Source organism: Pectinophora gossypiella, chromosome 15, assembly GCF_024362695.1.
Source record: "Pectinophora gossypiella chromosome 15, ilPecGoss1.1, whole genome shotgun sequence".
Taxonomy (NCBI): domain Eukaryota; kingdom Metazoa; phylum Arthropoda; class Insecta; order Lepidoptera; family Gelechiidae; genus Pectinophora; species Pectinophora gossypiella.
The window spans coordinates 8,980,375-9,003,551 of record NC_065418.1 but is presented as its reverse complement, the minus strand read 5'-3'; the positions used below and the strand labels follow the sequence as shown (position 1 = coordinate 9,003,551).

The following is a 23,177-nucleotide window of genomic DNA, read 5'->3' as shown; positions in this document are numbered from 1 at the left end:
TAAATTTCTGTTAGGGTCTGCGGTTGGTCGTATTCAAAGACGTTGTTGTAAGTTATAGCAAAATTATTTATTTTCTTGCACACGACATGTTACACGTTACATCTTGATGGCGTTGAAGGAGGAAGAGAGAGCGATTTTAAAGTTGCCACAATAATAAAAAAAATAATATTTTATTGTTGGTGTTGCCAACATAAGTTAGGGCCTCAGCAAATAATGAAAACAAATTTAAGTTATACACTAGAAGACAGCTATGCTTTAGGTATAGTTAATTGTATATAATCACTACAAAGGCCTCAGTTGAAAATGTAAATTAAGCTCTATATAAAATAAAGGTATACTACAAACAAACATATTGTTTTACTATAAATTAAGTATACACAACCATCACATTTTAAAGAGTACCTAACATGACTTAATTATTATAAGATATTAAAGGTAAGTACTAAAAAAATATTTGTTTTACATTATAGATTATGGCTAGCACAGTTTATAATCGTAGAAAGTTATTTAGTTTACTATGTAACATAATATAACGCTTATTTAAGTAAATTATTCATTTACCTAAGCATAACAATTTAAGTTGAGTAATTATTTTATGTAACAGCAAGTATTTATGTATCTAGGTATTATAATTATCAAAGATTCAACACTTACTTAATTTATATAATAATATTCGTTAACGTAAGTTATGTAACAAATTATGTATTCAATGGCATATTATATTTACCTAAAAGAACACTATATAAACACATTAGTATTTCTTATTCTATTAACATGGAACTATGAGAGCATCACAGTGTTAAGTTACAATTAAATGCATATTTATATGCTTGAAAGAAAAGAAAATTATGTTATTTAGATAATTATATTTAAGTACTTACTTTTCTAATTACAATCTATTGGCAATACACAAATCTTCGTTATGGACCTGTTGTGCTTGTGACCATTAGCAGTTTGTAGCTCTACAGCGCGAACTTTTCCGTCTTTTCCAGGAAATACATTCGTGATACGTGCCATAGGCCAATATAAGGGTTGTGTATTGTCATTACATAATATTACAAGACTACCAATAGTAACATTAGGCATATCTTTACGCCATTTAGGCCTACATTGAAGTAGGTTTAAATAATTCCTACTCCAGTATTTCCAAAACAGTTGTTTCATATTGACCGCAATTGACCAGAACTTTAACAGATTTATACGAGTGTTACTTACATCACGCTCTGGGTAAGTATTTAATGGTGCACCCGTGAGGAAATGCCCTGGTGATAAGAATGAGAAGTCGTTTGGGTCAGCCGTCACTGCAGTCAATGGACGAGAGTTCAATACTCCTTCTATTTCCGTCAATACGGTATTTAGTTGTTCATAAGTAAGCAAGGCTTTACCTACCACACGTTTTAGGTGGTGTTTGGCGCTCTTAACGCCACTCTCCCACAGGCCACCGAAGACTGGGCTGTAGCTGGGAATAAAGTTAAAAGAAATGCCACGCTCCGAGGCGTATGTGCAAACCTGATCCTGGTGAACCTTATTAGTGTGTAAGCGATACAAATCATGTAATTGATTCCTTGCCCCTTTGAATGTGGCGCCGTTGTCGCAGTAGACGTCGCTGGGCAGGTTCCGTCTCGCTATGAAGCGCTTGAAACAAGCCAGGAAGGTTTCCGTGGTAAGGTCAGACGCGAGCTCTATATGAATCGCTTTTGTCACGAAGCAGACAAATATAACAATGTAACCCTTTCCTATAATAGGCTTCCTTATGCGGCTGTTTTTGACAGAGACCGGACCAGCGAAGTCTATCCCGACCTTTTGAAATGGGCGGCACGCTGTTATTCGTTCAGCAGGCAAGGAACCCATCAATTGAGCTGACGCGGAGGCTTTCAGTCTGAAACATGTGACACATTTATGAATTACCTTCTTTACAGTGCGCAATCCATCAATTAACCAAAATCGTTGTTTCAGAGAAGTTAAGACTAACTTTTGCCCCGCATGAAGAAGCTTTAAATGTTCATCTCGAATTATTAAGTCAGCAATTTCAGAACCTTTAGGTAGTATTGCAGGGTGTTTTGCATTGTATGGCATAGAGGCATTATGCAGTCGGCCACCAACCCTAAGTATGCCATTACCATCTAAGAAAGGGGTCAAAGGTGTTAAGGAACTACCAGTTAGCTGTCGTTGATTAGATAAACATTTAATTTCACTTTCATAAAAATGATGTTGTTCGTTTTTCACAATCAATAATAAGGCTTTATGAAGTTCGGCTGTAGACAAAAAACCTGTTTGTTTAACAGCGTCTTTTTTGAGATTGTTACAAAAACGTAGAATGTAAGAAAATACACGTGACATTTTATTGATATTAGAAAACTTTTTAAGCTTTTCGTATACATTTGTGTCTAATGTAGTAGTTGTATTACATACAACTTTATTGTCGCTACATTTGACCTCAGGTAAGTATGTAGGCATGTCAAGTATAGATTGAAAATTATAGTCCTTGTTATGCAAAAACAAAGGACCGTTCCACCATAAATGGTGGTCTTTCAGCTCTTGTGGCTGCAGGCCTCTGCTGAGGCAATCTGAAGGATTTTCAGCAGTGTTAATGTATTGCCATGAACAACTATGTGTAAGCTCCTGAATTGCTCTGACTCTATTTGCAACATAAGTTTGCAATTTTGTCGCGTCGGTTTTTAGCCACGCTAGGACAATTTGAGAATCAGAGAAGAGGTAAGTGTCATGTACATTAATCTTTTTTATAAGTGTATTATATACCTTTACAGACAATTCCGAGAGAAGCAGCGCAGCATTCAATTCTAGCCTGGGCACAGTCAGCTGTTTCCTGAGCGGGTTTACCCTGGACTTGGAGCATAATAATTCAAGACGAATGTTACCTTGTGCGTCGATAGAGCGCAAGTAGAGGCAGCAACCGTATGCTACTGATGAAGCGTCAGCAAACCCTATAAGTTGGTGGACAGCTATACCTTGTGTCGTCACACATCGAGGCACTTTAATTGGCTCCATGAGTGATAAATCATGTGAGAAATCGACCCACATCTTACGTACGTTTTCTGGCGGAATGGAGTCCCAGTCTGTTTCACTAAGCCACAGTTGTTGCATGATGACTTTCGCACGAACAAGTATAGGCCCTATAAGACCCAGGGGATCATAGAACTTACTAATATAACTTAATATGTCCCTCTTAGTATCATGAGTGCTTTTGTATGGCTCTGGGCAGGCAGTTTTGAACAGATCGTCCTTCACGTCAAAACTCACCCCTAATGTTTTTACTGACATATCATTGTGCAGTTCGACCTCTCCAAAATAACGACTATCCACTGGTATAGTTTGAAGTAACGCAGTGGAGTTGGAGGCCCATTTGTGCAAGTAAAAACTTCCCAGTTCAAGTAGCCCTACTAATTCAGCTTTCATTTGTAAAAGTTCGCATTCGGTCTTGCTAGTCACCAGCACATCATCCACATAGGTGTTATTTATTAAGATAGCAGAGGCCAACGGAAATTGGTCTTTATATCTTGTGGCAAGCTCTATAAGGCATCTTGTGGCTAGATATGAGGATGACTTGAGACCATATGTTACTGTGCTCAGCTGTATGCATAGAATGTCTTTTTCAGGAGACTCTCGCCATAAAATGTTTTGAAGAGACCGTTGTGATGGATTTAATTGAATGCATCTAAACATCTTTTGAATGTCACAAATAAAGAAATAGGCCTCTAATCTGAATGATATTAAGATTTCAAAAAGTTCTTTTTGGACTACTGGGCCATTCATTAATAGATCATTTAAAGAGATTTTATTATTTGTACGCATGGAGCCATCAAACACTGTTCTTAATTTTGTTGTTCGACTGCTCTCGTTTATAACTGCATGGTGTGGGAGAAAGAAAACAGGATCTTTGCTAAGATCATAGCTGTTTATATCAATATATTCACCATGTTTTAATTCAGTGTACTGATCAATGAACTTTTTGTATTCTCTGAAAAGAACTGGATTTTTTTGCAGTTTCTTTTCTAAATTAATGAATCTTTGTAGTGCCTGATTAAAAGAATCTCCCAGTTCAGAATTAATTTGCTCTAAAGGGACTTTAGTTGGCATAGTGACTAGGAATTTATTATTTTCAAGCCTAGTGGTCTCCTGAAAAAGCTTTTCACAATAATCCTGTTCAGGTACTTGCTCTGGGAAGATTTCAGGTACTTTTTCTGCCCTCCAAAATGCACTCATGTTTTCATTTAAGCTAGTACTACATTCCTGACAAAATAAGGATATAACCTGGTTACTGGATGTAGTAGGCGTGCCTGTACTGCCGGCGACGACGTGACCGAAAGACGTGTGTAGTATTGATGGCTGCTCAGGACTGGCTGCACCCGGACCGCAAGCAGAACGCTGGCTGCTTGTAGTGGCGGCTCCTTCAAGGGGCGGCAGGAGGACCTGAAAAAATATGTCAGCTCCAAGCAATAGGTGCACATCTCCAGGTTTATAAAAGCACGGGTCGGCAAGTTGGCAGTTTGATGGCAGTGCAATGGATGATAAGTCGACATGAGTTTGTGGCAATTTGGAGGTTATCGTTTTTACCACATGACAGTTGACATTTATCTTGAATGGATAAACAGTGGAATGAACCTCAAGGTTTATACATTTGTCAACAGACTTTTCATGGTTAGTAATGCCTATTATAGTAGTATTAGATTTAGTGGGACTCACTTGTAATAAATCGACTACCCGTTGTGTTACAAAAGAAGCTTGCGACCCACTGTCAAGCAGAGCCTTGGCGTAAATGATTGTGCCTGACTGAGAAATAAGTTTAACTCTTGCAGTAGGCAACAATACCTGACCCTGAGTGGTGCTGGAGAGCAGTGTGACAGACGGAGTAGTTTGTGAGTCAATACCATGCAACAATGTGTTGTGTTCCTTTTTACACTCTGCACATTTAAAATGATATTTGCATTTGCGCTTATGTTGGGACAAACAAACTTTACATATTTTGTTGTCTAATGCAAACTCTAAGCGCTTGTTTGGTGCAGCAAGTTTGAAGTTGGGACATTGAAATAATTTGTGCTGGGATGACTTACAGTAAGAACATGCAGCAGAAGCAGAGGGTGTTGCTACAGCATGGCTAACAAGGCGTTGCGGGCGCGTGTTCTGGACAGGAATGTTGTCGTTGGTTTCTAAAGCCAACGCTCGCCGCTCTAAAAACTCTGTCAGCTCCACAACTGTTGGCAGAGACTTGTTGTCGCGCTCCATCTTGAAAGCCCGGCTTGTCAGCATGTCTAATTTGCGTAGCACAATACATACGATGATGCTGTCCCATATGGGCTCACCCAGGTTTTTTAATGCTGCCAGATGCTGCTTGACTTCTGAAATAAGATTATGAAGATTTGAAGGTGTTGATCGAGTCATCGTTGGCATGTCCAGTATGGCATGTATGTGTTCATGAACTATTTTTGTTTTGATGTCAAATCGTTCTTTGAGTAATCGAAGAGCCTCTACATAACTGGTATCGTTCATCGGCAAGTTATTTATAAGAGCCTGGGCTTCGCCCGATAACGCGCCCTTTAAATAATAAAATTTCTGAACCGGAGACAATGAGTTGTCCTTGTGGATCATGGCCGTGAAGATTTCTATGAATTCGTAGTACTCGGTGTACTTACCAGTAAATGTAGGAATAACTACGTTCGGTAGCTTTATCCGTGATGTTGAGCACGCCGCGTTGCCGCCTTGTAAACTGTTTAAAACAAGGTCGAAATTTGCCAACAAATCGAGGTATGTTTCTTCCACGTCCGCCTGGTCGTCATTATCCTGTGGGTCGACTGCTAGAATCTGCGCGCACAGACTATTATAGTCTGCGTAAACCTCCTTTAAGTGCTGCCGTTTAACTTTAATTTTTTCGACCGGCATTTTCGTATAAGATTCCTCACTATACGAATTTTTCAAACGCGTAATTGCGCCTTTGCAGCGACCTCGGCTTGCTACTAACACTTTTATATCTGCCATAGTGACGAGATTAAATCGTATAAAACTGTTAAAGCTTAACTCTGGTTCAATTGCAATCAATATGAAAACAAAACAAACTCGATTTCTTGTAACAGAACAGTGGCGTCTAAAATGGCGACGTGTAAAAATTTCACAAACAATAAAATATAGAACGTATGAATGAATGAATGACAATTGACAACTATATAAAAAAAAAACCTTTTTTTTTTTTTTTGATCAACGTATGATACAAATTACGGACAAGCGTGAACACACATCGAATGAATGACTACGACTACCGTGACGTTTACGAATGAATGACTTATTATTATTTTTTTTTTGTAGAATTAAAGAATTAATGTTCATGAATGAATTAGGTATGTTAGAAAACTACGTAAAAACTCACTTAATAGTTCCTTATACTATATAATAATATACTCGTTATTGATGTCACGTTAGCCCGTTACTCCTGATGAAGTCCCTTGCAGGTCCGGTTGACTGGTTCGCCAACTGTTGTAGTCCAGCATGCCAAATTAATCATCCCAACTGTTAACTTTGTTGCTTCCTTGTATACATATCGCGCCATACCCGACGAAAGTTTTCTTGCGCCGTGATCCTTGCAGGCTTGGTTGACTGGCTCCCCAGAGTTGTTACAGTCTCAGGCTGAATTCATCTTCGCAGCCGTTTTTGTTTGCTACTTTCTGGCGCACATAGTGTAGCCGTGGTTCGCGCCTCACCCGACGAGAAATGTCTTGCGCCGTGATGGCGGCGTACGGCGTTTTCGCGTGGCCTCGCGTCTTCAAAGCGACGAATGTTCCGCAAACCCTTCTCAAGATGCACCAATCCACAGGTTGCTCGTTACTTTTCGAAGGACCATGTTAGGGTCTGCGGTTGGTCGTATTCAAAGACGTTGTTGTAAGTTATAGCAAAATTATTTATTTTCTTGCACACGACATGTTACACGTTACATCTTGATGGCGTTGAAGGAGGAAGAGAGAGCGATTTTAAAGTTGCCACAATAATAAAAAAAATAATATTTTATTGTTGGTGTTGCCAACAATTTCTTTAATGAAAAAATCATAAACGACCCGTTTCAATTCCCTACAGTTTTAATAAGAAAAGTGGACGGAAATTTAATTACACGTGAAGTAAAATACAGTACCAGCTTCTCTTTTAAACGTCGTTTCGAAAAACAATTTTGAAAAAATAACATTCGCTGTTAACGCGTCGTTCTTTCGATGCCGTTTTATCTTTGTGATTAAAAGACTTTAAAAATTTATTTAAAAAGATCCTTGACCTATTTCGAAACCGGATGACCCGTCTTCTTGATAAATATTTTACTAAACCTGTCAATGAATGGGTTTATAACAACAAGGAAATACTTACCTACCTACTTGTTTGCAAAAGCGGGTATTCGCAAGGGCCCAAACCCAATTGCGGAATACCTCCAAGTGTTTGCTCTCGACTGCTTTTTCCCCATTATTCCTTTTAGAACCTGATTCATTATAAAGAAATAATGTTGAAGTTTCTTTAATGTTGGTTTCATTCCCATTTTAAGTGCGATAAGGTGCAAAAGTCCAATCAGTTTCTTGCAAAGTAATAAATTAACTGGTTGCACTTAAAAACTTCCTGGTTATATGTCGTTTCTGTAATAGACCAAAAACACCTACAAAAACATAAATTTTATATTTATGATTTGTTTACTAATAAGTAGTTCATAATTTCACCACTGCTTACAAAAATAATTCGCTGAGCTCAGTATTGCCGTCTAAGTTCGAGCCAACTGTGTTAGTGAAAACTGCACCTTAGATAAATTAAATTAATTATCAGATTAAATATGTATGACAGCATTCGTTAGCTGGTCCGACTATAGGGATCGCTAAAGGGGATTTACCGGCTTATATCTGCAGTACAGTTAATAAATATCAGTCTTTCTGAGGAACAGCCTTCGTGGTCTAGTAGTTAGAGCGTTAGGCTCACGATCTGGGTCCGGGTTCGATTCCCGATGGGGACATTGTCGAAATCACTTTGTGAGACTGTCCTTTGTTTGGTAAGGACATTACAGGCTTGAATCACCCTGATTATCTGAAAAAATAAGTTGATTCCGTGCTTCGGAGGGCACGTTAAGCCGTTGGTCACGGCTATTAGCCGTAAAAATACCTCCACCAACCCGCATTGGAGCAGCGTGGTGGAGTATGCTCCACACCCCCTGCGGTTGATTGAGGGGAGGCCTGTGCCCAGCAGTGGGACGTATATAGGCTGTTTATGTTATGTTATGTTACATCTGAGTAAAAAATAAAACCATACTTATCATCGGAGCTAGAAGGGCGCTATACCGGCTTGAAAATCACCTTTAACCATAAAATCTGAGGCAGATTAGCAGTGAGGCACCTTGGTAATTGAGGGTAGGCAATAAGACGGGGCGATCGGCAATCAACCGACGTTGTTTGGATAAATTCCAGCAAGTGGCTTCTCTTACCGCGTTGATTGGATCAATACTGCTGATTAGCTAGGTATGTAAGTTCGGATTAGATTCGGCAGAGCGTGAAGCAGTGGAATCGAACATTATGAAGTTTCAAGTAGTTAAGTAAATGTGTGCTGTTTATCTGGCGGACCGACTGAGAGAGATTGTGTCCTTTCTATTATACATACATACATAAGATCACGCCTGTTTATTTTTATTTGTATGTATACAGGGTGTTAGTAACATCGTAACGAAAACTTTGAGGGATGATTGAGACCATTACTCTGAGATGATATCAAGTGGAATTTTCCGTCGCAAAAGTATGTAACAGTAAATATTTTTAATAAATAACAAAAATTTTCATGAATTTTCCGACTGAAAATTCCACTTGATATCAACTCAGAATCATGGTCTAAACCATCCCCCTCAGTATTCGTTACGGTGTCACTAACACCCATACCTACTTGTATGGCTACCGTATGTACTTGTGTGGGGTGTAAGTGACATCGTAACTAATACTGAGGGGGATGATTCAGCTGATTATTCTGAGTTAATATCAAGTAGAATTTTCCTTCGCAAAAGTATAGAATTGAAAATAATTTAAAAAACATGAATTTTGCGACGAAAAATTCCACTTGATATTAACTCAGAATCATGGTCTGAGTCATCCCCCTGAGTATTCGTTACGATGTTACTAACAACCTGTATGTCCTGTGTATATGTTTTGTGCAATAAAGAATTATTGATTGAGTGAGTTTCTATGTGCAAGTAAATGTGTTTTCGAATAGAGAGACAACTTAAGACTGCTATTTCCTAACAGAGCTCAACTTGCATCCACATTTGCGTTGCTTGGATTGAATATCAGATATCTTGCTATTCCTTTTCCTCGATCTAGCATAGACCACAAAATTTAACTTACTTCTTCCACTCTCATTAAAGACTTCATGCTTTCCCGCCTGTTTAGAGTACTCTTGACCTTACTAAAATGATGGACTGTTATTTATATTCTGGGCTACAGGGTAATCATCTGTTACCATATGATTTACCATATTTCATCCTAGGACGTTGTATCCAAAGTGCCTGAAAGTTGTCTTCAGAATTCAGGCGTGAGTTTTTATACCTATTGTATAGGCTATTTGTTTGTATGTAATATTATAATAATAATATATGTGTGTGTGTATGTATATATTTATTTATTTACAGTATATTTTAGTTATGTTGGTAATATTATACTTATGTTTAATACACCATCCCGCGCTCCAATGCATAAACTTCTTTCACCCTAAGGTTGCCTGACAGAAATTGCTGTTTAGCAATAAGGCCGCCTATTGTGCTTATTTTTTTATTATTCGTATGTATATGTCCTGTGCATGTGTTTTGTGCAATAAAGAATTATTGATTGAGTGAGTTTATATGTGCTAGTAAACGTGTTTTCGAATAGACGGACAACTTAAGACTGCTATTTCCTAACAGAGCTCAACTTGCATCCACATTTGCGTTGCTTGGATTGAATATCAGATATCTTGCTATTCCTTTTCCTCGATCTAGTATGCTAGTTCTATGGAACGTAGCTACGTGAAGTTAGATCAACCTTATGTCACTGTCACTTTTCGAAATCGTTTGCAACTTGACTAACTCCCCTGTTCAGTTGTACAGGTACCTTGGCAGGAACAGTTGGAAGATTGTAAAAGACTAGAGCGTCGTTCGGGTGAGAGCCTTCAGCGCTCCCCATTTGTCCGGCCAAGTATTTAATGCCATCTGCGGCAAATCTGCAATAAATCACGTCAAAAAAAAAATAACTAGAGCGTCGCATTGGCCGTATAAAACCCTAATAGCGCTGAGTGGAACAAGTGATTCCAGACTTATAAATAAAATCAGCTCTTTACTCAAGTAACAAAAGGGAACAATAAACTCTTTGTTCTACTATATCCAATATTGAATGCCGGTGGTCTTTGTTTTATATATGTTTAAATGTACTTACTTAAACAACTTACTATGAAGCTCTAGAACTTATTATGTAAGTAGTACAAACACCAAAATAAAGTAAAAACTTAGCGAGCTTGAGAACAAAGTCAGATAAAATAAATGAAAAAAGTAAATTAGCAAGAATTACCACTAAGTATCGCAAAACACCTATTACACTTTCACAGAGGAACACTTTACTTATTTCGTAAAAACACTAACTAAGCTAGCTCCCTTATTAAGCAGACTACCTTATTCCCCGGAGAGATAAAATCGCTTAGTGCACGTTAGAAATTCAAATTGTTTTCGCCTGTTTCCTCAATTACTCGGGCGTTGGGATTTTTTTTTAATTAGGTGGAAAAAAGCATGTCTGATATAAATGGAATACTTAATTTCCGCCGAGTCGCGTCCTCAGGGACCTTCATCAGTGATTTTGTTAAAATTGCGGAGCAGTCCGCTGCCCGACTCCAAATTAGATCATAGAGTTTTATGGGCCACGGTGAATTGTAAAAAAGAGATTGGAATTTCATTGGATTGGACAACATTTTTGTGTTAAATAATCAAGGACGACTTATTTTGACACTAGAAGATTTCTACAACTTTTGCATCTTCTATGTGTGCAGTAACTCTCTGCGCACAGAGAAGATACAAAGATGGTTGAAATCAATACCGAAATAATTTCTTAAAATTACATTATTAACAGAACCTTTCAGGTAATATATCAAAATTGTCGCTCGTGGAAGTGTGTACTTGGTTCATCTTGCGATGAATATACAATTGGGAATATAATCTTGAGCTTATATTATGTTATGAAAGAGATAGCTACATAATACCAATCTCTCAGAGAAACTCATATATCTTTCCAAGTGTCAAGATTCTTGCAAACTTAGCTCGCAATCTCATCCTTGTTAAAGGTCGAGTCAAACTCAACTGATTGATTTTAGATTCTTACCACACCAGTCGTTTACAACGGCGGATCGATATTGTAACGTCATTGTGCAAATGGTTTTTATCATGGTTTAGACCGAAAAAAGACCTTACAAACTATTCTGCTGGAGAATTTTATTGACATTTCATAAAGATCCATCATCATCTAGCATTATTCCGTTTTTCACAGAGTCCGCTTACCTAACCTGAAGATTTGGCAGGTCCGGTTTTTTACATAAGCGACTGCCTGTCTGACCTTCCAACCTGCGAAGGGAAAACCATCCCCAGCCATACAGGTTAAGTCACATACCTCCGAAAATGCATTTCTCGGGAATGTGGGTTACATTTCGTAAAGATTGAATAATAAAACATAACAACTATGGGTATTAAATAATAAACGTTTCTTTCTTTCTTTCTTTCTATTGACTCTGTTACTATCATAACTGTACCTATAGTTCAATCAATCAATAATACTTTATTGCACAACAACATATACAAAGGACATAAACATACGAATAAAACATAAGCACAATAGGCGGCCTTATTGCTAAACAGCAATTTCTGCCAGGCAACCTTAGGGTGAAAGAAGATTATTCTATAGTTGCTAAGTTGATTATTATTATTTTATTATTAAATTTTATCTAATAATATACAATAGGTAAAACCCGTGCAATAAGTATCAGCTATATCCCACTGACACAATAATATTCAGACTGCTAACATATCACTGTCAGTATGAAATATAAGTAGTCGACAATACATTTATCTAAGAAAATATACCTAACTCTATCAAAAATAGATGCAAAGTCTATCGATTTGTAGCTCCATCTATCTCAGTACGGATTACGGACGGGAAAATAGGTGACAATGGCGTCACAATACGTCGGGCTATCGAGGTTGCCACCTGGATTATTTGGCGTGTGACGTAAAGGTTGCAACCTCGCGGGGTACGATGCAAACGCGACCTCATACATAGAATTATCGTTGGCTCGACGTTTCACGCTCGGAAATTGCTTGTGCGATGTAATTTTGAACCTATGCGGTGGTTTTGGGGGATTTTATCATAAACTATAGACTGTCCGATTACTCTAGCCATAGGGTCAGCCAATCGGGTAGCGACCTCAAACACCAACCCCGCCAGCGTGGGTGATGATTTCTCTCATTCAGCGCTTACCGCTATCGGGCCACTAGCATCGATTAATTCCGTGCCCAAATGGGGTGCCTCAGGTCTGTGGTCAGGCCAAGTAGTTCATGCTACATGCGGCAAATCTACAATAAGTCACGTCAAAAAAATATCCACTCTTTGGATAAATGCTTGAGTCTAGTAGTAACTCGTATTAGGTCATCATCACTTATTTAAGAGAAACGCTCTTATCGGTGTAGCATACTCCATGCTACTTTTTAGGGAAAAATAGCAGTGATTTCCCTCTTGCCTTCCGCCTTGTATATATTACGTACTTAGGTACTTTAAATAAATGTAAACTTAATAAGGGTAGACCGATGCTTGTAGTTTAATCACCATGATTTATTCGAATTAAACTATGCCTGCATCAACCTACAACGAACTCACGGGTCCTGGAGTTTCTTCTTCGTTTGTCATTACATTTTTATTTGTAATTTTATGCTCCAATTGTATACTGCAAACCAAACCAAAACTTAAACCGCTTTACTACCGCTTCGGAACAAAGCAATCTACCACAATTTCCCACTAAAGCTACCGTGGTAAAGTCCGGATGAAAAAAGTCACTACCTGCACACTATGAAAATAGATTGCTAATGCATTTTCCGAGTTTTAAAATAGAGTTGAATTTTAGTTCAGGATTTCATAATACTTCACACGTGCATACGACTAAAACCAACCACTTTTGATTATGATTTGATTAAACTATTTTTCATTTCATCGTTAATGATTTTAAGTCTCAGTTACGTAAACCGTTTAGAACGAAGGAAAATGTACAAATTTATCGATAGCAATTAATTCATAATCCGATTACGTCAAAGCGTCTAGGTGCGTAGGTGATTAATAATATGATTTTAGAATGGCTTCTAAACTATTAAATCGACTATTATTTAGATACCTATATGTTACAGATTAATCAGACTCTACCACATGATGAACAAGTTGTTTTTGCTCAAACTAGCTGAATTGAGTAGTTTTCTAGATCAAAGATAAATAATGAAATTCTGATTACTAAATAAAGACCGATGTAAAGGTGACAAAAAATGTTTTCTTTTTTCTATTTAACTTATTATTTATGAATTTTAATAATAAAAAATATAATAATAATTGCGACATTTTGTCACGTTTCGTGGTTTGACGTTTAGTAAAAAGTAACTGATTTGTCTAGTTGGAAACTAGCCTATTTATCTGAACACAACTTACACCCGCTTTGCGCGAACAACATTTACCATTTTCATCTCATACATAATATAATACATTCACTACACAGTATAAAACAAAGTCGCTTTTTCTGTCCCTATATCCCTATGTACGCTTAAATCTTTAAAACTACGCAACGGATTTTGATGCGCTTTTTTTAATAGATAGAGTGATTCAAGAGGAAGGTTTATATGTATAATAACACCCATTAAATAGTGGAGAAATACTATTATTTTTGAGGTTTTTAATGTGATGTCGTAAATAATTTCATTTTTTCCTCAGCATTGTACCCGAGCGAAGCCGGGACGGGTCGCTAGTAATATATATGACATACAAAACATATATAAACCGAGACTCGAGGATGAATGAAAGTAGATTTGCGAAAAAAGTTGTAAGGTGTAAAAGGTGTAAGAGTTGGGCGTACATTCCGCGATCAGATCCAGGATGTTTGAAAGAAAGGCCAGGTCAAGAGTACTCTAAACCGGCGAGCATGCATGAAGACTGATGATAGTGGAAGAAGTGAAAGTGGTGTGTTAGGATCGTAGTAAGTGTAATTCCGAGGTGCCTACTCTAACGGGCCATAGGCGTGTTCTTATTTGTGTGTATGTATAGTATATAGATGATTCGATCCCGGTCGTGTTTTCTAATCCCGGGATTTAGGGAAAGTTAATCTCGGGAACCCGGGATAGTCCCGGAATTGTATTGGTAATAGAAAGAAGTAACAAAAAGATAGTGAAATATATCGAAATCAACAATTTTTTTTAAATCTTTAGTTAAAACTTCAAAAACAAGATAAAATTATACATTCTCTTGATAAAATAAACAACAGACACTTCTGTAAATAATTTATGACATAGTTTGATTATTGCCTAGTTTTTTTTTATATTTTCCAATAAAATTAAAAAGTCATCTACTTAAAATTTGTTTAATACATCTTGTAAACGTCCATTTCTTGTTTGTGATGTAACTAGTTGTTAAGTGCAATAAAGTATATTAATTATACCAAAAAAAGACTATATGCTAAAAACATTTAAGTCTATGCTTAAGACTATGCTATAGAAAATAACACCCGTTGGTTTTCATCTTCATTTTTGTTAAGAAAAAATCTATCAATACTTACACGACGAGAAGCGGATATTTTACACATGTTTACACATTCGTTACACGAAAATTTTATTGACTTATCTGAAAAATAAATAATCCGGAAAATCCCGGGATTCGTTAATTTTGGGACTAAATATGACCGGGATCCCTCGAATCCTCTAATAGTATACCAATCTAGGAATATACATACGAGTATATAGTAACAGCTACGGTACACACGGGCTCGCTACATTAGAAAGTTAGTGCAGCCTTAGAAGCACAGTGAAGTTTACTTTACGCTTCTATCTACATTGCGGTGGAAAGTTGCCGATATTTAATTCAAAGTGGTGTAGCCGGTTCTGCACGTTTCCACGCGAGTTCAGACCGGCGTAGGTAATCTGAAATTAATGTCAAATAGCTCTATTGCTTTTTTAGATGACTTGCAACATTATGGCCCTCTGTTTCAATATTGCCTGTGCATGTGCGTTTAATTTGCGGTCGTATCGTTCTGCTGGATGTCCATCATTGAAACAACATTTGTTTATATTTGTTAAGCTGTTAGTGATATTAGGTTCCCCGCCCAACACGCTGTGCACCTAATGATGATAAGTGGCATGGGGAGTACCTAACATAAATTGGCAGGTTCTATTTTTTTTCTTTCCGTTCGTGCTAAAATAAACAACTAACAATACATGTGTTATGTCGGGAAATGATATTTTTAAACGATTTTAGGCAAGAGAAGTATGTCAGGATCGATGCAAATGGAATCCCATAGTCTGTGCTTACGCCGATGCGATGGGAAAAAGGCGTGAGTTTATGTATGTATGTCTACGTAAAGGCATAACATTTATAAAACTATCTAGTTAGATATTTATTAATTTATTAATGTTGGCTTCAAAAATATAAAAAAATTTAGATTTTTAAACTAGCAGCACGCGATGGCCATTTTGATTTAATAATAGAGTACTTACAGCTATTCGCTCTGTCGATATTGTTATAAATAATACGAAATTTACCTAATGAACAAAACAGAGTACTATTGGCTTCTTTAACGGCGAGTCAAACGTCAAAACTAGTTTAAATGGAACACAACAAACACAGAATGCTTATAATCAGCTAAAAAAAACTCTGCAGCGCTGAAATGCAAGGAAAATTTTGAAAAAGTTTAATACGAAAATCCTTGTCAACAATACAAACCCCATCAAACAAAGCATGAACTTTACAAGTTCTAAAAGCCATTACCATTGCCATGTAATTTAAGGGAGAACACAAAAAAGCTACGAACAAACATAATGACAATGGACGCAGAAGGGAATTTGTGGACTCTTTGCGGGACTCGTTAACTAAATTCATGACTTGGGCCATGAGGACAGAAAAAGAAAATTTTGGGGTTTCTTTACGTCGCATAAGTAATATGTATACTTGCCTATTCACGACTTACGATTCCAACCTAATTAAGAGGACTTTTTAAAGCATCGTGAAACATTTCTAGGCGGAGAAAAATATGAGTGGAACATTTAATAAATAAAATGTTTTTTTTTTTAAATTTATTTATTACTAAGCGGCAACCCGTTCTCTTCTATCGTGTGGGTTGTGAGGTGGATTACCAACCTCATCAACCCTGGTGTCAGGGTTACTATTGAGCCGCCAAAACCCAGACTCATGTAACAACCCGCAATTGATAAAAATACATATTCTAGCAGTCTTCTTTTAGATATTCATTCATCTTGGGTGGCATATAATGTGCTTAAAACATACGCATTTGCAGATCAAGGGAATTATAAAAAAAATGCATTTATAAACAATGGAAACTATTATTTTTTTTAAGTAAATATTGTTACTAAAAAACTTGTAGAAAAGATTTTTATTGCGGCAAGGCTTACAACATGTCAGAAGTCGTTAAGTCAAAACAGGCTTCCGGCTTGAACTTCGACATTTAGGTCGGCGTCAAGTTTGGAAACATAAATTCCGGGACTATACAGGGTAGTTTGCAACTATTAGTTTCCTATGTCAAAGATAATGAAATTATCTGATATTAAAGTGATTACTAAACGGGACCAAAACAAATGAAAAACATTTGCTTTTCCAAGTTCAAATCAAGAATAACAGAACAATGAGTTCGATATTTTATTTCGGTTGTGTTTTCATAATAATTAATCGAGGTAAATACAGACATACTTTATATAAAAAAGCTTATCACAAGATTAATGATTACCTAAATGATACCTAGTATTAAATTTAATGTGTTCCCCTAGTTAATGAATAACTTATAATGTATACCCTATGTATACCTACACTGATTTAAAAGATGTGTTACTGTTGCAGTTTCTTGTCAGAAGAATGACAGCCAAAACACCTTTCGAAATGACGTAGATTCAAAAATGTTAAATTAATCTTCAACAAGTTTATCTATGACTAGCTTTTGCCCGCGACTTCGTCCGCGTGGCGTGTTATATAAGAGAGAGATCTTTGTGTGTGTGGGAGTGCATATCAAATTTCAAGCATCTAACTTATGCAGTTTAGATTTTTTCATACAATTTTTTTCCCAATAACTCCCATTTTTCAAAATACAGCCAAAAATGAACTTTATATTTACTAAGGTATGCATGCATGCTAGATTGAATCAATTGATTGAATTGATTTTTTTTTAATTGATTGTTCATTGAGTTTTAATTTTAATACACACTTCCTCTCTTCCCTTCAACGTTGCTGTGCCCTACAGGGTCCATGTTTTAGTTCCTATGCCTATGTAACACCCCATTGTACTACATGGAATGCAATAAATAATTTAATTGAATTGAATTGAAAACATCTATCTTACGCGGTTTCGTTTTTTTCATACAAATGTTTTTTTCCCGCTAACTCCCGTTTCCGTGGGAATTTTGCAATATCCTGTTGCAACTAAGCTTTAAGTTAACTAAGGTACCTGCATGCCAAATTTCAAGCGTCTAACTTAAGCGGTTTAGATTTTTCATACAAAAGGATTTTCTCGCTAATTTCCGTTCCCGTAGGAATTCCGGGAATTCCTTTCTTAGTGCACCTCTACGGTACCTAAGCTATGTCCCTTCCAAATTTCAAATGCCTACATTTAGCCGTTTAGGCTATGCGTTGATTCAGTCACTGAGTCAGTCAGTTTCTCCTTTTATTTAGATTTGATTTTTTCATACAAATGTTTTTTCCCGCTAACTACCGTTTCCGTGGGAATTTTGTAATATCCTGTTGCAACAAAGCTTTAAGTTTACTAAAGTACCTGCATGCCAAATTTCAAACGTCTAACTTGAGTGGTTTAGTTTTTTCATACAAAAGGATTTTCCCGCTAATTCCCGTTCCCGTGGGAATTTCGGGAATTCCTTTCTTAGTACACCTCTACGGTATCTAAGGTACCTGCGTGCCAAATTTCAAACATCTAACTTGAATGGTTTAGATTTTTCATACAAAAGGATTTTCCCGTTAATTCCCGTTCCCGTGGGAATTTCGGGAATTCCTTTCTTAGTGCACCTCCACGGTACCTAAGGTACCTGCATGACAAATTTCAAACGTCTAACTTAAGTGGTTTAGATTTTTTATACAAAAGGATTTTCCCGCTAATTCCCGTTCTCGTGGGAATTTCGAGAATTCCTTTCTTAGTGCACCTCCACGGTATCTAAAGTACCTGCATGCCAAATTTCAAACGTCTAACTTGAGTGGTTTAGATTTTTCATACAAAAGGGTTTTCTCGCTAATTCCCGTTCCCGTGGGAATTTCGGGAATTCCTTTCTTAGTGCACCTCCACGGTACCTAAGGTACCTGCTTGACAAATTTCAAACGTCTAACTTGAGTGGTTTAGATTTTTCATACAAAAGGATTTTCCCGCTAATTCCCGTTCCCGTGAGAATTTTGGGAATTCCTTTCTTAATGCACCTCTACAGTACCTATGGTACCTGCATGCCAAATTTCAAACGTCTAACTTGAGTGGTTTAGATTTTTCATACAAAAGGATTTTCCCGCTAATTCCCGTTCCCGTGAGAATTTTGGGAATTCCTTTCTTAGTGCACCTCTACGGTACCTATGGTACCTGCATGCCAAATTTCAAACGTCTAACTTGAGTGGTTTAGATTTTTCATACAAAAGGATTTTCCCGCTAATTCCCGTTCCCGTGGGAATTTCGGGAATTCCTTTCTTAGTACACCTCTACGGTATATATGGTACATGCACGACAAATTTCAAACGTCTAACTTGAATGGTTTAGATTTTTCATACAAAAGGATTTTCCCGCTAATTCCCGTTCCCGTGGGAATTTCGGGAATTCCTTTTTTAGTGCACCTCTACGGTATCTAAGGTACCTGCATGCCAAATTTCAAACGTCTAACTTGAGTGGTTTAGATTTTTCATACAAAAGGATTTCCCTTCACTACTCTGCTCCTATTGATTGTAGCGTGATGAAAAGTATACTATTACCTGTCCAGGAGTGTGAAGAATAATTGTACCAAGTTTCATTAAAATCCGTCCAGTAGTTTTTGTTTCTATAAGGAACATACAGACAGACAGACAGACAGACAGACAGACAGACAGACAGACAGACAAAAATTTTACTGATTGCATTTTTGGCATCAGTATCGATCACTTATCACCCCCTGATAGTTATTTTGAAAAAATATTTAATGTACAGAATTGACCTCTCTACAGATTTATTATAAGTATAGATAATTAACTAGATTTCGCGTGGTTCGCTCGCAGCAAGCTGCTCGCGTGTCCTGTATTAGTTCGAAGCTTTGTATGGCGGCCATCTTGTTTTCGTGAAATCAAAAAAGTTCTAGGTGCTATAGTTTTGCCAGGCCGTAGCGTGTCTCTCTGATGCGGAGCAGTTTTCCAAGATGACGTTCCGATCACACCCCTGTACATCATTTTTACACCCGAGACATTTTTATGAAAAACAAAAATTTATATGGCGGCCATCTTGTTTTTCGGCCATTTTGTTTTTTTTTCACCGGCGATAAAATTTGACCAAGATTTAAATAGGTTTCGTGAAAACAAAAAAGTTCCAGGTGCGATAGATTTGCCAGGCCGTAGGGTGTCTCCCTGATGCGGAGCAGTTTTTCAAGATCGAGCAGTATTAAAATACTCAACATGACGATCCGATCACATCCCTATACATAATTTTTACCTTCGAGGCATTTTCGGGAAAAACGAAAATTTTGTATGGCAGCCATCTTGTTTTTCCGCCATTTTGATTTTTTTTCAACGGTGATTGAATTTGACCAAGATTTAAATAGATTTCGTGAAAACAAAAAAGTTCCACGTGCGATAGTTTTGCCAGGCCGTAGGGTGTCTCTCTGATGCGGAGCAGGTTTTCAAGATCGAGAAGTATTTCCATACTTACCAATACGTTCCGATTACATCACCATACACAGTTTTTACCCACGAGACATTTTGTGGAAAAATAAAATTTTGTATGGCGGCCATCTTGTTTTTCCGCCATTTTGATTTTTTTTCAACAGTGATTGAATTTGACCAGGAATTAAGTAGGTTTTGTGGAAAAAGAATCGTTCTAGGTGCGATAGTTGCGCCAGGCCGTAGGGTGTCTCCCTGATGCGGAGCAGTTTTCCATGATCTGGAAGTTTTCCCATACTCACCGGGTGGTCTCGATCACATCCCCCATACATCATTTTTACCCCCCGACGCTCCTTCTGGGAGAACAATTATGTCAGTGAGTGAGTGAGTGAGTCAGTCAGTCAGTCAGTCAGTCAGTGGGTTTGCAGCTATATATAGTATAACTAGATGTCGCGTGGTTCGCTCGCAGCAAGCTGCTCGCGTGTCTTGTTTTCCCGCCATTTTTTTACCGCGATAGAATTTGACCAAGACTAAAATAGATCTCGTGAAATCAAAAAAGTTCTAGGTGCTATAGTTTTGCCAGGCCGTAGGGTGTCTCCCTGATGCGGAGCAGTTTTCCAAGATGACGTTCCGATAACACCCCTATACATCGTTTTTACACCCGAGACATTTTCTGTAAAAACAAAAATTTATATGGCGGCCATCTTGTTTTTCGGCCATTTTGTTTTTTTTTCACCGGCGATAAAATTTGACCAAGATTTAAATAGGTTTCATGAAAACAAAAATGTGCCAGGTGCGATAGTTTTGCCAGGCCGTAGGGTGTCTCCCTGATGCAGAGCAGATTTCAAAAATCGAGAAGTACTTCCATACTCAACATGACATTCCGATTACACCCCCATACATTGTTTTTACCTGTAAGTCATTTTTCTGAAAAAACAAAATTTTGTATGGCGGCCATCTTGTTTTTCCGCCATTTTGGTTTTTTTTCACCGGCGATTGGATTTGACCAAGATTTAAATACGTTGTTCGAAAAAATCATTGTTCCAGGTGCGATAGATTAGCCAGGCCGTAGGGTGTCTCTCTGATGCGGAGCAGGTTTTCAAGATCGAGAAGTATATCCATACTCAACAATACGTTCCGATTACATCCCCATACACAGTTTTTACCCACGAGACATTTTCTGGAAAAATAAAATTTTGTATGGCGGCCATCTTGTTTTTCCGCCATTTTGTTTTTTTTTCACCCACAATAGAATTTGACCAAGATTAAAATAGGTTCTGCGAAAAAAAATTTGATCTAGGTATAATAGTTGCGCCAGACTGTAGGGTGTCTCCCTGATGCGGAGCAGTTTTCCAAGATCTGGAAGTTTTCCCATACTCACCGGAAAATCTTGATCACACCCCCCATACATCATTTTTACCCCCCGACGCTCCTTCTGGGAGAACAACCCTGTCAGTGAGTCAGTGAGTCAGTGAGTCAGTCAGTCAGTCAGTACATGGGTTTGTAGCTATATATAATATAATTACGTTGGATAAATGATTTTGATTTCATTTACACGTCCTAAAATGAACTACGCTCCTTGAAGTCCAGCGCAGTAGTAGCGTAAGTTGCCTGGCTTTTTCTTACATATTATGCCCATTTCTCTATTTCCTGTCCTTGATTATCTTCCACACGAGGTTTGTTTCACAAACAATTTAACGTGGTATATGCGTGTAACTGGCAACTGTCAAGATTGGATCGTGACACCGAGCAATCACAACATTGTGTATTCAGGATCGTATTGTATCGATCCTCTCCAACTATTTATATTTCCATAACAATGTTCGATGGTATCGCACGAAAGCACGCACGTAGTAAAAACAAACAGATAGATACCTACCTACGTGAAGTTGATATTACTACCAACTTCACCTACCTGAGTCACTAGTAGGGATAGTAAAACGTCACTAGTGTGTTGAAGTACTACCAAGAATAGGCTACTTGACAATCTAGTCAAATGTGATACTTTTACGAAACGTCAAAACGAAAGTTTTCTTTGGAGTTTGCGTGGAAATACTGTCCTGTGACGTCATCAATAAACACGGTCAAACGTCGTACTCATTGTTACTTAATTCATAAAACAAAATCGAAAATAAGTTGAAAGTAATTTTAGATTGATTTTTGATCATCTTAGACTGGCTTCTATTTCTAGATTAGCATTTTATAATTTATCTTTGACCCAGTCAAATACCCTCTTCATATAGCGTAACAGCTTAGTACATTTAGCTACAGTTATGCTAAAATGATTTGAAAACAAACATGTTTTTCAATAAAACTAAGCCATAATATATCCGACAAATTTGGAGCCATTACTTGTCCTAAATAAACCAATAAAATAAAAATAATTGGTCCATATCTTAGTTTAATTAGTCTATAATTGTTGGTACAAATGATACTATCTAATTATATGTATATTAAATGGCTCGCGTCTATTCATATTATATTATTAATATTATTCTTTACACCGCCGCGCCGTCCTCTCTGAAAAGACTTTGTTAACACTTTCATAACTCTGAAATAACATTGGTCCGTTCTTCACTTCCATCTTGTCAAGTCATAACATTAAGAAGTCGTTTAAGAGCCCTCACAATTATCCCGCGGCCCTCCCTCGCTCTTTCCACTACATAATTCCTTAAGGGGGAACTCGAGCACTCCCACTACCAGAATTTCCATTCAACGAAATATTTAAGCTGAAATAATTCATACTAAATCTCTATTCTGTATTAAAAGATTTTGCTTCAATAGTATTCATTGGATAATGGGTCCGGCGATTCAGACTGTCGCTAACTGAAGTGGAAATGGACTTTAAAATAGTTCTTAAGCTATTGTTACTGACATTGTATAGGTCTAACAACGGAGTGTTAAGTTACTGGATAGATTGTTCTATAAAGCAAAATAAAGGCTGCGTTTTGAGCCTGGTTTATATTAACATAAATGTCACCAAACATCGTAGATATCGCGTTCTTTTATATATTTTTTTGAATGTGCCCACTTTGAATGTGCTAAGTGCCCAGTGATGTGCTTTCCCGGGAAGGTACC

The 23,177-nt window shown here is 37.4% G+C and overlaps 2 protein-coding genes across 5 annotated transcripts in view; both read right to left on the bottom strand.

Moving 5' to 3' along the window:
• LOC126373303 (transmembrane protein 151B-like) overlaps positions 1–23,177 on the bottom strand; it is a 78,969-nt gene that overhangs the window by 20,005 nt on the left and 35,787 nt on the right. The gene's annotated exons all lie outside the window — the stretch shown is intronic.
• On the bottom strand, positions 28–7,026 carry LOC126373281 (uncharacterized). 4 transcript variants are annotated; one of them, XM_050019360.1, is made up of 4 exons: positions 6,380–7,026; positions 5,652–5,725; positions 5,073–5,357; positions 28–4,431 (listed from the first exon to the last, which is right to left on the bottom strand). In XM_050019360.1, exon 4 carries the CDS (start codon positions 4,222–4,224, stop codon positions 886–888), a length of 3,339 nt encoding a protein of 1,112 aa, XP_049875317.1. In that variant the 5' UTR covers positions 4,225–4,431; positions 5,073–5,357; positions 5,652–5,725; positions 6,380–7,026; the 3' UTR covers positions 28–885. The 4 variants fall into 3 exon arrangements, with proteins under 4 accessions (XP_049875317.1, XP_049875318.1, XP_049875316.1 ...); XM_050019361.1 differs by lacking the exon at positions 6,380–7,026 and having other exon boundaries at positions 28–1,879; positions 4,273–4,431; positions 5,652–6,069; XM_050019359.1 differs by lacking the exon at positions 6,380–7,026 and having other exon boundaries at positions 5,652–6,069.

Bases quoted from the DNA above. Each gene is read 5' to 3' on its own strand.
- LOC126373281 (XM_050019360.1), bottom strand. From the start codon at position 4,224: ATGAGTGCATTTTGGAGGGCAGAAAAAGTACCTGAAATCTTCCCAGAG.